This window comes from Pelophylax lessonae (genome assembly GCF_965119305.1).
Source record: "Pelophylax lessonae genome assembly, chromosome: 9".
Lineage (NCBI taxonomy): Eukaryota > Metazoa > Chordata > Amphibia > Anura > Ranidae > Pelophylax > Pelophylax lessonae.
The window spans coordinates 57,160,355-57,172,734 of NC_138776.1; the positions used below are offsets into that span (position 1 = coordinate 57,160,355).

The 12,380-nt window shown below is 43.0% G+C and overlaps 2 protein-coding genes across 2 annotated transcripts in view; both read left to right on the top strand.

Moving 5' to 3' along the window:
- LOC309563814 (inactive pancreatic lipase-related protein 1-like) overlaps window positions 1-12,380 on the top strand; it is a 252,508-nt gene that overhangs the window by 170,434 nt on the left and 69,694 nt on the right. The gene's annotated exons all lie outside the window — the stretch shown is intronic.
- Window positions 9,521-12,380, top strand: part of LOC309563294 (inactive pancreatic lipase-related protein 1-like) — a gene marked incomplete at its 3' end in the record, with an annotated part of 66,981 nt that continues 64,121 nt past the window's right edge. The window contains exon 1 of the mRNA XM_082267698.1: window positions 9,521-9,747. Within this exon, the coding sequence (XP_082123824.1) occupies window positions 9,681-9,747 (67 nt within the window). The 5' untranslated portion in view covers window positions 9,521-9,680. The remainder of the gene's footprint in view (window positions 9,748-12,380) is intronic.

Below are 12,380 nucleotides of genomic sequence, written 5' to 3' on the forward strand. Positions count from 1 at the left end.
CCATTTGTAACCTTTTGGGTTCAATATTTTGATAGAATAAATAAAAGCTGATCATTTTAATCACCCCTGTTAGTTGTAAGTTGTTGGTCTCATCAATTTAAACTGATACATTCTGCTGGAGAGCTTGGACTTTTGAAAAACAGACTAGCTGACTGGATCACCAGCTGGAAATAGAAGAAAGAAAACAGAGAAAGGAAACTTTTATAACCATCACATCTAAGAATTGGTAAGCTGCAATATAATAAATGTTTGCTTTTGAGTTTAAAACTGCTTTAAGGATTGGTAAGCTGCAATATATTTCTTTTTTAGTTTTGGGTTTAATAATTCACCCCCCCCCCCCTCCCCCACCGTCGTATACACCCTCCCAGGAGCTGTTTGATTTTTTCGGGTCCAAGCTAGACCAAACAAATTGTTTAAAGTGTCAGTTGTTCTGTGTGTGTGTTTGTGTGTGTGTGTGTGTGTGTGTGTTTGTGTTGAATGCTGGATTCCAGTATGGGGTGTGAATAGCTGTGTGCTCTGCCAGAAACATCAACAGCCATTGTCGGTAGCCAAAAAAGTGCCTTCTGGGTGAGAAAACATTGTCTATATGAAACAAAGAGCTGAATTCACCATGTTTTGTACTTTGCAGAATGTTACGACTTTGGCACAATGGTAAAATTCTGGAAGTTTTATATAGTTAGGGGAAACCAAGAAGGAAGTAGTCTGAGATGTACTGTCCTCAATGTAATGAAAAGATAAGATATCATGGTGTCATGGCATTCTATAGCAGAGTGACCCAACAACAAAAAATTAGAATATCATCAAAAAGTAAATATTGTTTTCTTTATTTAGATGCGTTACACACAGAGTGATATATTTCAAGCATTTCTTTCTTTTAGTTTTGATGATTATGGTTTACAGCTAGTGAAAACCCAAAATTCAGTATCTCAGAAAATTTGAATATTACATAAAGACAATAAAAAAAGGATTTTAATACAGAAATGTTGAGTTACTGAAAAGTATGTCCATGTACAGTATAATATGCACGCAATACTTCCACTTGCCACGCAGAGCCTGTTGGTTTCTTGTACTATTATTTGTACATTAGTAAACTTTGAAATTTTCAATAAAAATGAATATGAAAAAAAAAAAAAAAATACTTAGTCGGGGCTCCTTTTGCATGAATTACTGCATCAGTGCGGCATGGCATGGAGGGGATCAGCCTGTGGCACTGCTGAAGTGTTATGAAAGCCCAGGTTGCTTTGATAGTAGCCTTCAGCTCATCTGCATTGTTGGGTCTGGTGTCTCTCATCTTCCTCTTGATTCTTCCTCTTGATCTTCCACAGATTCTCTATGGGGTTTGGGTGAGGCGAGTTTGGTGACCAATCAAGCACAGTGATGCCATGGTCATTAAACCACTTTTGGCAGTGTGGGCAGGTGCCAAGTGCTGCTGGAGAATGAAATCAGCATCTTCATAAAGCTGGTCAGCAGAGAGAAGCATGAAGTGCTCTAGAATTTCCTGGTAGAGGGCAGCGCTGACTTTGGACTTGATAAAACACAGTGGACCAACACCAGCAGATGACATGGCTCCCCAAATCATCACGGACTGTGGAAAATTTTGCATTTCATTTGGGTCCCAGAGTCTGGAGGAAGAATGGAGAGGCACAGAATCCAAGTTGAGGTCCAGTGTGAGGTTTCCACAGTCAGTGATGACTTGGGGAGCCGTGTCATCTACTGGTGTTGGTCTACTGTGTTTTAAAAAGTCCAAAGTCAGCGCTGCCCTCTACCAGGAAATTCTATAGCGCTTCATGCTTCCCTCTGCTGACCAGCTTCATGGAGATGCTGATTTCATTTTGCAGCAGTCATTTTACAGTATTTGTAGCTGCTGACTTCTACAGTTGTTTAAACAGGGTGAAGAACATGTTTATTGTGTGATGGTGGCACAACATCAGCATGTCATTGAATAAATGTGAAATAACTTTCCAGAGACCCAATATATTTTTAATACCAACAGGAATGCTAAGGAATTATATTAAAAAGAGGAACATGAAGACAGTAGGGGCAATTTATGTAAAGGATAACTGAATGCAAACCTTTTTTTTCGTTTTGGATAGAGTGGAGAGGGATTAGAACACCTGTTAGGTTGTATTGCTGTCTGTGTCCCCTTTAGAGAGACTCGTTCTCTCTATTTGTTCTGTTGACTGCTATCACGAGAGTGAAAGTAAGAAAAATCCCAAATATTAGGTTGTCACCAGAGCAGAAATAAAGGGGAAATATTCCACTGTGGACACTAAGTTCTGGTGACCCCGGTGACAACCAGGAATTCTCTCACGTTGGAGGGATTTCCACTCACTTCCTGTTTAGGGTATGGGAGAGGAAATTAAGAGAAATCTCCCCAGTGTGATACAGATGGTAAAACAACTGTCAGGGATTATAACCCTCCCTTGCATTTTCCAAAATGAAAAAAAACTTTTTACCTTAAGTTGTATGCAGTAGAGGTTGCTAACTTTGCATAGTGAATGTTCACTTTAATCATCCAATTAATGTAAATCTGAGCAAAAATACTTTTGTTTGCCTTGCACATGATTGGGTATTGAGAATGATCTAGATTTACAATATGTACTAAATTAAAGTAATTGTAAAGGAAAAAAAAACATGTTTTGCACAAAGAGGCCCAGATCCTCCTCTTCTCCGGTCACCCGCTGGCGCTCTGGCCCCTCCCCCTTGCCGAGTGCCCACATAGCAAGCCACTTGCTGTGGGGGCACTTGTGCGTGCTCGCTCCTGAGCTGGCTCTCTGCATCCATAAGACACAGAAAGCATGGCTCAGCACCACTCCGCCCCCCACTCCCTCCTCACTGGCTGTAATTCATAGCAGTGGGAGCCAATGGCTCCTGCTGCATCTCAGTCAATCAGGAGAGAGAGACCCGGGAGAGCCTTGAGTCTCGTGCACATTGCTGGATCGGGCTTAGGTAAGTATTAGGCGGGGCTGAGGGGGGAGCTGCACACTGAGGGTTTCTTACCTTCATGCATAGAATACATGACCTTCAGCCTTTACAACTACTTTAATCTCCCTGGCGGTATTTCTGAGTGTGTCACGGGGTGGAATTTCAGTACCATTAGATTCCCGTTTACTGGAGCACCTGGTATCAAAGTCGATGTTAAGTATGACAACCCCTTGGCATACCTCCAACTCTTTTTGACCAATGAGGTTATTGAAAAAATTGTTACGGAAACAATTTGGTACCAGGAGCAACAAGCTACTGTGCATCAGAGGTTTTCAAGGAGCAGAATATGGGAACCAGTGATCAAAGAGGACATCTGGAAGCTTCTGGGCCTAATTATTCTGCAGGGAGTGGTGGGGGAACCCCTGCAGAAGTGGTATTGGACAACCAACAAATTACTAGCCACCCCTTTTTTTGGCATGGTCATGTCGGAATACAAATTTTCTCTCATTATGAAATATTTGCACTTTGCAAATAATGAAGAGTTTGATGAGACTTCTCATCCAGCTCCAAAACTCAAAAAGATTTGGGAGGTTTATCAAATTATTCTGAAAAATTTCCAGCAGGCCTATGTACCAAATAGAGACATTTGTATCAACAGAAGTCTAATGCCCTACAAAGGAAGACTCAGCTGGATACAGTATACAGTGGGTACGAAAAGTATTCAGACCCCCTTAAATTTTTCACTCTTTGTTATATTGCAGCCATTTGCTAAAATCATTTAAAGCGGAGTTCCGGGCACAAAAAATATATATTTTTTTTTTGTGCCCCTCCGCTAGGTATGCCGCACCTGAAAAGGAATTGGATAGTTATTTTTTTTTTTTTTGTTTACTCACCTTTTTATTGACGATCGTAAATACTCACCTATGACAGCTTCCTCCTCCAGCGCCGAGGCTCACCCCGTCACTTCCTGCCTCGCGATGATTCCTGGGAGCTAAACGTCATAGCTCGCAGGAATCAATGCGCCGCACCGGCCCCACTCGTCATTTCCGGGCGACGCCGCATTCCCCTGCTAAACAGCTTCTGGGCATGCCCAGAAGCTGTTTAGGAATGCGGCGCCGCGCCGGAAGTGACGAGAGGGGCCGGTGCAGTGCATTCTGGGACACGAAGACGCGGAAGAAGACAGAGAAGAGGACCGCGCCGGCTTCAGCTGCCCACAACCGAGATGGAAACGCTGTGGAAGAAAATTTCTAAGTAAGTATTTCTTCTAAAAGGTAAGTGCGAACCGGGACAGATCAGAGGCTAGCCATTGTGGAATGTGCTAGCCCTGACTGTCCCGGGGGTATGTTCAACAAAAAAACGTTTCTCTGCCCGGAACTCCGCTTTAAGTTCATTCTTCTTCCTCATGAATGTACACACAGCTCCCCATATTGACGGAAAAACACAGAATTGTTGACATTGTTGCAGATTTATTAAAAAAGAAAAACTGAAATATCACATGGTCCTAAGTATTCAGACCCTTTGCTGTGACACTCATATACAAATAAGGCAGGTTGCTAGTGAACTGATCACGGAGGGCTTATGCAGCCCAGGACCGTTGGTCCCCATAACTAAAATACATATACATATATGTCCCTCTTTCCTGCCTGGAGCACTTCTTAGACGGAGGAGAGGTCATTTACTGTCACCATCAAGGACCCCTAGGCCAGGAATATATCTTCTCCTGGACCGCACAAAGAAAGGTGTTTTTCGTCCTGCTCAAGCTATTCCTATATAATATTAGATTTATCATATCTAGTGGTGAATATACATATAAGTGTGAATATACCAGGGAGAGGACCTCTACCTTTTGGGCTGCGATATATTCCAAGAGGCTACAGTGGGGGCAGCCCCAGAAGCCCCGCCTCTGGTGACACAGTTGGGATTTAAAATATTGGATCCAGCGCAAAGAATATGTCTTTGACGTCTATATAGAATTTATATTGTGAATACGGAAGCAATATTTTCCAAACAGCATCTGTTATCGCTACAACCTTGTCGCTTAGCACGAGTCACTACCAAGAAGGAAATACCGGTTTGTTATGGTCTCTCAGGCCCTGAGGAAGCCTTGAGCGAAACGCGTTGGCTTGCTGGGGACCTACATTGACCGAATCCAGCTTGAGACCCATCTTCCATCCTACACAGGCTCTTTTTTGGTTATAATCCCTTTATGGGATATGTTTCTATACTATTAGTGACTCTCAATGTTTGATTTTATCATTGCATGTCAGTCTGTTGTCATCACATATGCATGGTAGCTCATGCTTGGTTTTATTATTCTTTATATATCAATAAAATGTATTTTTTGTTTTACAATTGGTTTTGCGTCTGATCCTTCTACTCCCACTGGCCCGCAAAGCCCCATCTTTTTCTATCCCCAATTTTTTTGCTGTGACACTCATATATTTAACTCAGGTGCTTTCCATTTCTTCTGATCATCCTTGAGATGGTTCTACACCTTCATTTGAGTCCAGCTGTGTTTGATTATACTGATTGGACTTGATTAGGAAAGCCACACACCTGTCTATATAAGACCTTCCAGATCACAATGCATGTCAGAGCAAATGAGAATCATGAGGTCAAAGGAACTGCCTGAAGAGCTCAGAGACAGAATTGTGGCAAGGCACAGATCTGGCCAAGGTTACAAAAAGATTTCTGCTGCACTTAAGGTTCCTAAGAGCACAGTGGCCTCCATAATCCTCAAATGGAAGACGTTTGGGACGACCAGAACCCTTCCTAGAGCTAGCCATCCGGCCAAACTGAGCTATCGGGGGAGAAGAGCCTTGGTGAGAGAGTTAAAGAAGAACCCAAAGATCACTGTGGCTGAGCTCCAGAGATGCAGTCAGGAGATGGGAGAAAGTTGTAGAAAGTCAACCATCACTGCAGCCCTCCACCAGTCGGGGCTTTATGGCAGAGTGGCCCGACGGAAGCCTCTCCTCAGTGTAAGACACATGAAAGCACGCATGGAGTTTGCTAAAAAAACACCTGAAGGACTCCAAGATGGTGAGAAATAAGATTCTCTGGTCTGATGAGACCAAAATAGAACTTTTTGGCCTTAATTCTAAGCGGTATGTGTGGAGAAAACCAGGCACTGCTCATCACCTGTCCAATACAGTCCCAACAGTGAAGCATGGTGGTGGCAGCATCATGCTGTGGGGGTGTTTTTCAGCTGCAGGGACAGGACGACTGGTTGCAATCGAGGGAAAGATGAATGCGGCCAAGTACAGGGATATCCTGGACAAAAACCTTCTCCAGAGTACTCTGGACCTCAGACTGGGCCGAAGGTTTACCTTCCAACAAGACAATGACCCTAAGCACACAGCTAAAATAATGAAGGAGTGGCTTCACAACAACTCCGTGACTGTTCTTGAATGGCCCAGCCAGAGCCCTGACTTAAATCCAATTGAGCATCTCTGGAGAGACCTAAAAATGGCTGTCCACCAACGTTTACCATCCAACCTGACAGAACTGGAGAGGATCTGCAAGGAGGAATGGCAGAGGATCCCCAAATCCAGGTGTGAAAGACTTGTTGCATCTTTCCCAAAAGACTCCTGGCTGTATTAGATCAAAAGGGGGCTTCTACTAAATACTGAGCAAAGGGTCTGAATACTTAGGACCATGTGATATTTCAGTTTTTCTTTTTTAATAAATCTGCAACAATGTCAACAATTCTGTGTTTTTCTGTCAGTATGGGGTGCTATGTGTACATTCATGAGGAAGAAGAATGAACCTAAATGATTTTAGCAAATGGCTGCAATATAACAAAGAGTGAAAAATTTAAGGGGGTCTGAATACTTTTCGTAACCACTGTATAGCGTCAAAGAGAGCACGATTTGGCATAAAATCATTCATGCTATGTGAATCAAGCACTGGTTACATATGGAATTCAGTCCTATACACCGGGAAAGGAACCAAATTCAACAAACGATTCAGCAGTTATGGAATGGCAACCGCTTCGGTTCTTACTTTGAGCCATTGCTGAATTAGGGGTACTGTGTAACCACAGACAGTTTTCACACTTCTCTAGAACTCTATGAGTTCCTTCTTCCCAACAAGACGGATGCATATGGGACCGTTTGGGCTGACCGACGTGACATGCCGCCAACCTTTTGCAATAAAAAGCTCAAGGCAGGAGAAATAGTTGCCTGGCAGAAAGGCAAAATGATGGCACTGAGATGGCGTGACAAAAAAGATGTGTGCCTAATGAGTATCATTCACAACACCTCTACTGTCATGGTCCACACAAAAGGTGGAAAAGACATAATGAAACCACTACTCCTGATGGATTACAATAACACCATGGGAGGTGTGGACAGAGCTCACCAGGCCATGACATTTTATCCGGCAATGAGAAAAAAACAAAAAAAAAATATTGCAAAAAAAATCTTCAGCCAGTGACAGGCCTGTGGTTCATGTGGACTTTGTTTGTCGCCAAACTTCTATTTCTCAAGCACCAAACACCAATGACTGTAAATAGACCTGGACGTCGTGCTGCTGGTGTTGTGAACCCCGAACGCCTGACTGGTCGTCGTCACTTTATGGACCACATTCCTCCAACGGAAAAGAGGTCTGCACCCACAAGGATGTGTGTGGTTTGCTGCTCTAAGTGTGATGACACTGGAAGGAAAATCCGAAAAGAAACGCGGTACTACTGTCCTGATTGTGACGTCGGACTTTGGCCTGTACCATGTGTTAAAAATTTTCCATACCCGGGAAGTTAACTGAAGCAATATGGCTACGAATATTGCATCCTTGTTTGGCCAAAGAATATGTCAGTGTTTTTAAATATGTTATTTACTACAATTTTTTTGAATAAAAAGTATTTTTATTACTATTTGTTATTATTTATAGTTATTTATTATATTATAATTTATGATTTTGTGTTTCAAACTATCGTACCCGAGATGTTATAAAGAAGAACGCACAGTAAAAAAAAAAAATCATATGTAAATAGTTGGTTTCGAAAAAGAGAGCAGGGTCTGAGACTGCTTTATAGGTAACACACCTCCATCCCTGTTCGTACATAAAGAAAAGAAAAACGCCCATGGGACTTTAAATGAGGTGGGTACCGTAGGCCATAAATACTGCATTTTATTTTGTCATACAATACACAGTAGACAGAATCAAACAGTAAAAATACAAAAAAGTATACATATAGGTCCATAACAGTATAAATTGCATATTGGTACAAACATCTTGAGGCTCAATGCATTTCGTTAGATTCGACTCACTTCTTTAAGAGCAGATGCGTATTTGGTCTATAAATATAATACAAAATAGTATCGAAATACAATGCAGTAATCATAAAATTTTATTATAAAATGGACCTAAAGGTGGATAAGTACCTTATTTATCGGCGTATAACACGCACTTTTTTCTCCTAAAAATGGAGGAAAAAGCAGCAGTGCGTGTTATACGCCGATATAAAAAAAAAAAGTGCCAGGAAACATCGCCGAGAGCAGAAGGGGCGGGCCGGGCCGAGGAGAAGGAACGACGAGCTGTCATAAGAGCAGAAGGGGGCGGGCCGGGCCGAGGAGAAGGGAGAACGAGCGAGAGCAATCATCGGAAGTCCCGCCTATGACAGACGTCACACGATGACTGCGCTCGCTCGTTCTCCCTTCTCCTCGGCCAGGCCCGCCCCGCCCCCTTCTGCTCTTATGACAGCTCGTCCTTCCTTCTCCTCGGCCCGGCCCGCCCCTTCTGCTCTCGGCGCTGCTTCCCGCACTTTTTTAAAACATATTTGGGCAGTTCCAATGGCGCTTGCGAGGCTGCATATTTGGACACTGCGCTTGCGAGGCTGCATATATTGAGGCTGCATATATGGACACTGCTGATGGGCTGCATATATTGAGGCTGCATATATGGACACTGCATATATGGACACTGCTGGTGAGGCTTCATATATGGACACTGCTGATGGGCTGCATATATGAACACTGCTGATGGGCTGCATATATGGACACTGGTGAGATGTCATTTGATTTAAAAAAAATGTTCTGAGTTCAAAGCTGTTTATTTTAAATTTAAGCTTTTTTCCTGAAATTTCTCTCCAAATATTGAGATGCGTGTTATATGCCGGCGCGTGTTATACGCCGATAAATACGGTACTCACATCGGCTGACCCGGATGGGAGACCTGTGCAACCCCCAGGTAGCGGCCGCAAACGCCTGATCCGGGAGTTGAAGGAGTGGAACAAACAGACAGCCTCCAAGGGGGGACATGTGGGAGATAAGTGTGGTATATCAAATGTGGGAAGATATCCCTTGTGCTATGGAGCATCCCTTGGGGAGCACATGACTGTCCCTCTTCATCTTGCTTTTTTTTTTTCCTCCCCACTTCTCTATTTGTTTGACCTGGACGCCTTCCAGGATAGGTAATAAATGGAAATGAATATTTTTGTCTGATGCAATAGTATTTCTGCGTGTTCAGTTATTTCCTTTCTACGAGGGACAATAATCTGAGTTTTGTGGAACTGGAGCAGGTGAGGTAACAATACAACGTCATGTGACAGCGTTACTTCCCCAACGCTTGCCAGTATAAATCCTCGCTCCGTCAGTAACATTAGACTGTTTTCTCTATAATTGGAAATCTGATCTGTGGAACTTCACTCCAGCCAGATCACTTCTCCTCCTGTATTCTCTTCAACTCTTGGTACATTGCAGCGCTCACTATATTGTTTTTCTCCAAGAACGAAGATTCGCAGGCAGAATCCCCTCCTTATGATGCTGAGGATGAAGACACTGACCCCCATCGTTGTGTATTACATCATACTGGGAGCAGCCAGAGGTGAGACTACAAATGCATTGTAACAACCAAACTGAATATAACTGCTAAAATCCACTTATGGATGGGACAAACTATAGAATACTATTTATATGTTTTATATACAGTAACAGTAGTTGAAAATAATTAACTAACACCAGGACATGTGACCTGTGAACAATGACCACTAATTCCACCTATGCGTCACAGAAAAAAAATTAAACAGTGTATTTACAAATAAAATGTTCTTTTTTTTTCTGAAATGCAACACATGAAAAATGAACAAACAAAACAAATAAAAATGAAAACAAAGTTTAATATTAAAAAACTAGGCATGTAAAAAAAATGGAAACTCACCTTTTGATCTGTAGATGAATGAAACAGTAGATATAAAAGTAACAGTGTTACTTTGTATCTCTCTATCCAGAGTCTGAGTGCCGGTTCACATTATTGCGGCTTGCGAGATCGCATGTAATTCGGAGCGCACTGCTCCTTCATTACATGCGATCTCCTCTGCGGATGCGAGTTCAGCCATACACTTTGTACCAAACACGCACAGGATCCGATCCTGTGCGTACTGTCAGATCGCACTGCGATATGCGATCAAACTGGGGGTGTTGTCAACATTTAATTGACACCCCCTGCGTATCGCATATGGCAGTGTGAACTGCCAGAGGTGCGGATGCGATGCGGGAACAGGCTGCATATTCGCAGCGTTCCCGCATCGCAGAAGTGTGAACCGGCACTAAACAATTTTTTTTTCCTTTATAAACAATGTTACTTTTTATCCATCTCCAATTAATACATTGTTTTGAAATATTGTGCCAGATAGTCCATTTTGTACAGCCTCAGTCTCTACTACTTCTGTATTTACACAGAAACTCCTGACTTTGATTTTGACAGCTGGGAATTGCCAGCAGGTACAAGGCTGGAGGGGAGAAAGAAACAGTAGGGCAGAAGGGTACGGTGTACTACTGTACTATATATTATGCTTTGTGTATAATTTGATTATGTTTTTTTTTTTGGGGGGGGGGGGGGTGTTTAGCACATCCAGTGTCTGTAACTTGTTAAATTCCAATGTTTGGAGTTCAAAATGGAGAAATATGTTGTTGAGGAGTAAAGTATTATTCTGTATAAGGATACAAGTTTCAAGAAGGTGCCAAGGTTTTACACAGATATAATCTAGCACCACATCCCAAAATAAAGCAAAAAGTGTGACTGTCTAACAGGGACAGCAAAAAGGGTAGAGGGACTTTAATAGTGCACCAACCCTCAAAAAATACATTGGTTAAAATCTAGAATTTTATTTATATACAATCACACCAGCAGAAAAACTGGTTGATTATTTTTAAAAACCAAATGCACATAAAAACCTTTAAAAACAACGCACATTATTAACACAAATCTGAACAAAACCCTTTATATATTTCACCCTTCACCCATCCACAATAGACATTTAAATTACTTTGCTCTGCTCTGGAAAGGGCTGTATAACTACCGCGCACTGGATATATTCCAGTCCACTTCGTCATGTAGCATAGAAAGTAGAAAATAATGCTTGTAGAATGCGGCGGGGCTTGAGTTTCTTTATGCGTTTCACAAATATGCTTCCTCAGGAGAGTGGTGTTCAGAATGATGCCAATAAACCTGTGATGTTAAAATGTGGGTGTGAGCCAACACCAGGAAATGATGGAAAGAGGGGGCAACTACAGAAAAAGCAAGGGGCCTGTCAATACCCCAAATGTATTCCAAAAATTAAAACCTAAATCCCCCTTTGTTGTTTTTGGCACAAATCACGAGAAAAGAGTGTAGAGTGGCCATCAACTCTCACATCATAAAGAAACAGGCCCTTCTTCTTGTCTTAAAGGTGCCAAATCTTTCTCTTAAGGTGCAAATGTTTCTCCCTACATTTAATAATCCACATGGGCAGGTTAAGTACTGTTTGTTTGTTTAGGGTGGAGAGGCAGGGAGGGGGATGGTTTGTTTAGGGTGGAGAGGTGGGGGGGTTTGTTTAGGGTGAAAAGGCAGGGAGGGGGGGTTGTTTAGGGTGGAGAGGCGGGGGGGGGGGTTGTTTAGGGTGGAGAGGCAGGGGGGTTTGTTTAGGGTGGAGAGGCAGAGAGATGAAATGCAGGAAGGGCGGGTGAGGGATTTGGGGTTTGGGAACCCCAGAGCTGCCAATCACTGCTCCACAACACCCAGCAGCCCCACCCTCCCCCCTCCATGAAGCTCTGCAGCAGCTGAGACACCCAGGGAAAACTATCGGAGATGGGGGTAAGGGGAGCCTGGCTCACGGCAGGAAACACTACTCACCGGGTAGAGGAGTCTCAGGAGGGGAAGCATTTTCCTGGGAAGAGTCCCCCACTGAGTTAAGGAGGAGGGTTGGGGCCAGTAGATGGGACAGTGTATGTGGGGACACTTAACCCAGCACTGTAGTTCATGACACCTATCATCCATATGTGTTGGGAGAGGCTAGGAAGCAGTAAGCAGGAGCAAGAGTCGGGCGGCAGAGTGGGCATCTACAAACCACGTCATCGATTGCTAGGATGATGGCAGTCCTAGCAACAAGGGATTGAGAGAAATATTGAAGTGAAGGGGGAGAATAGCAAAGCGCAGACATGTAGGAATCCTCACTGGGTGCAATGTGTAAAAATACACTT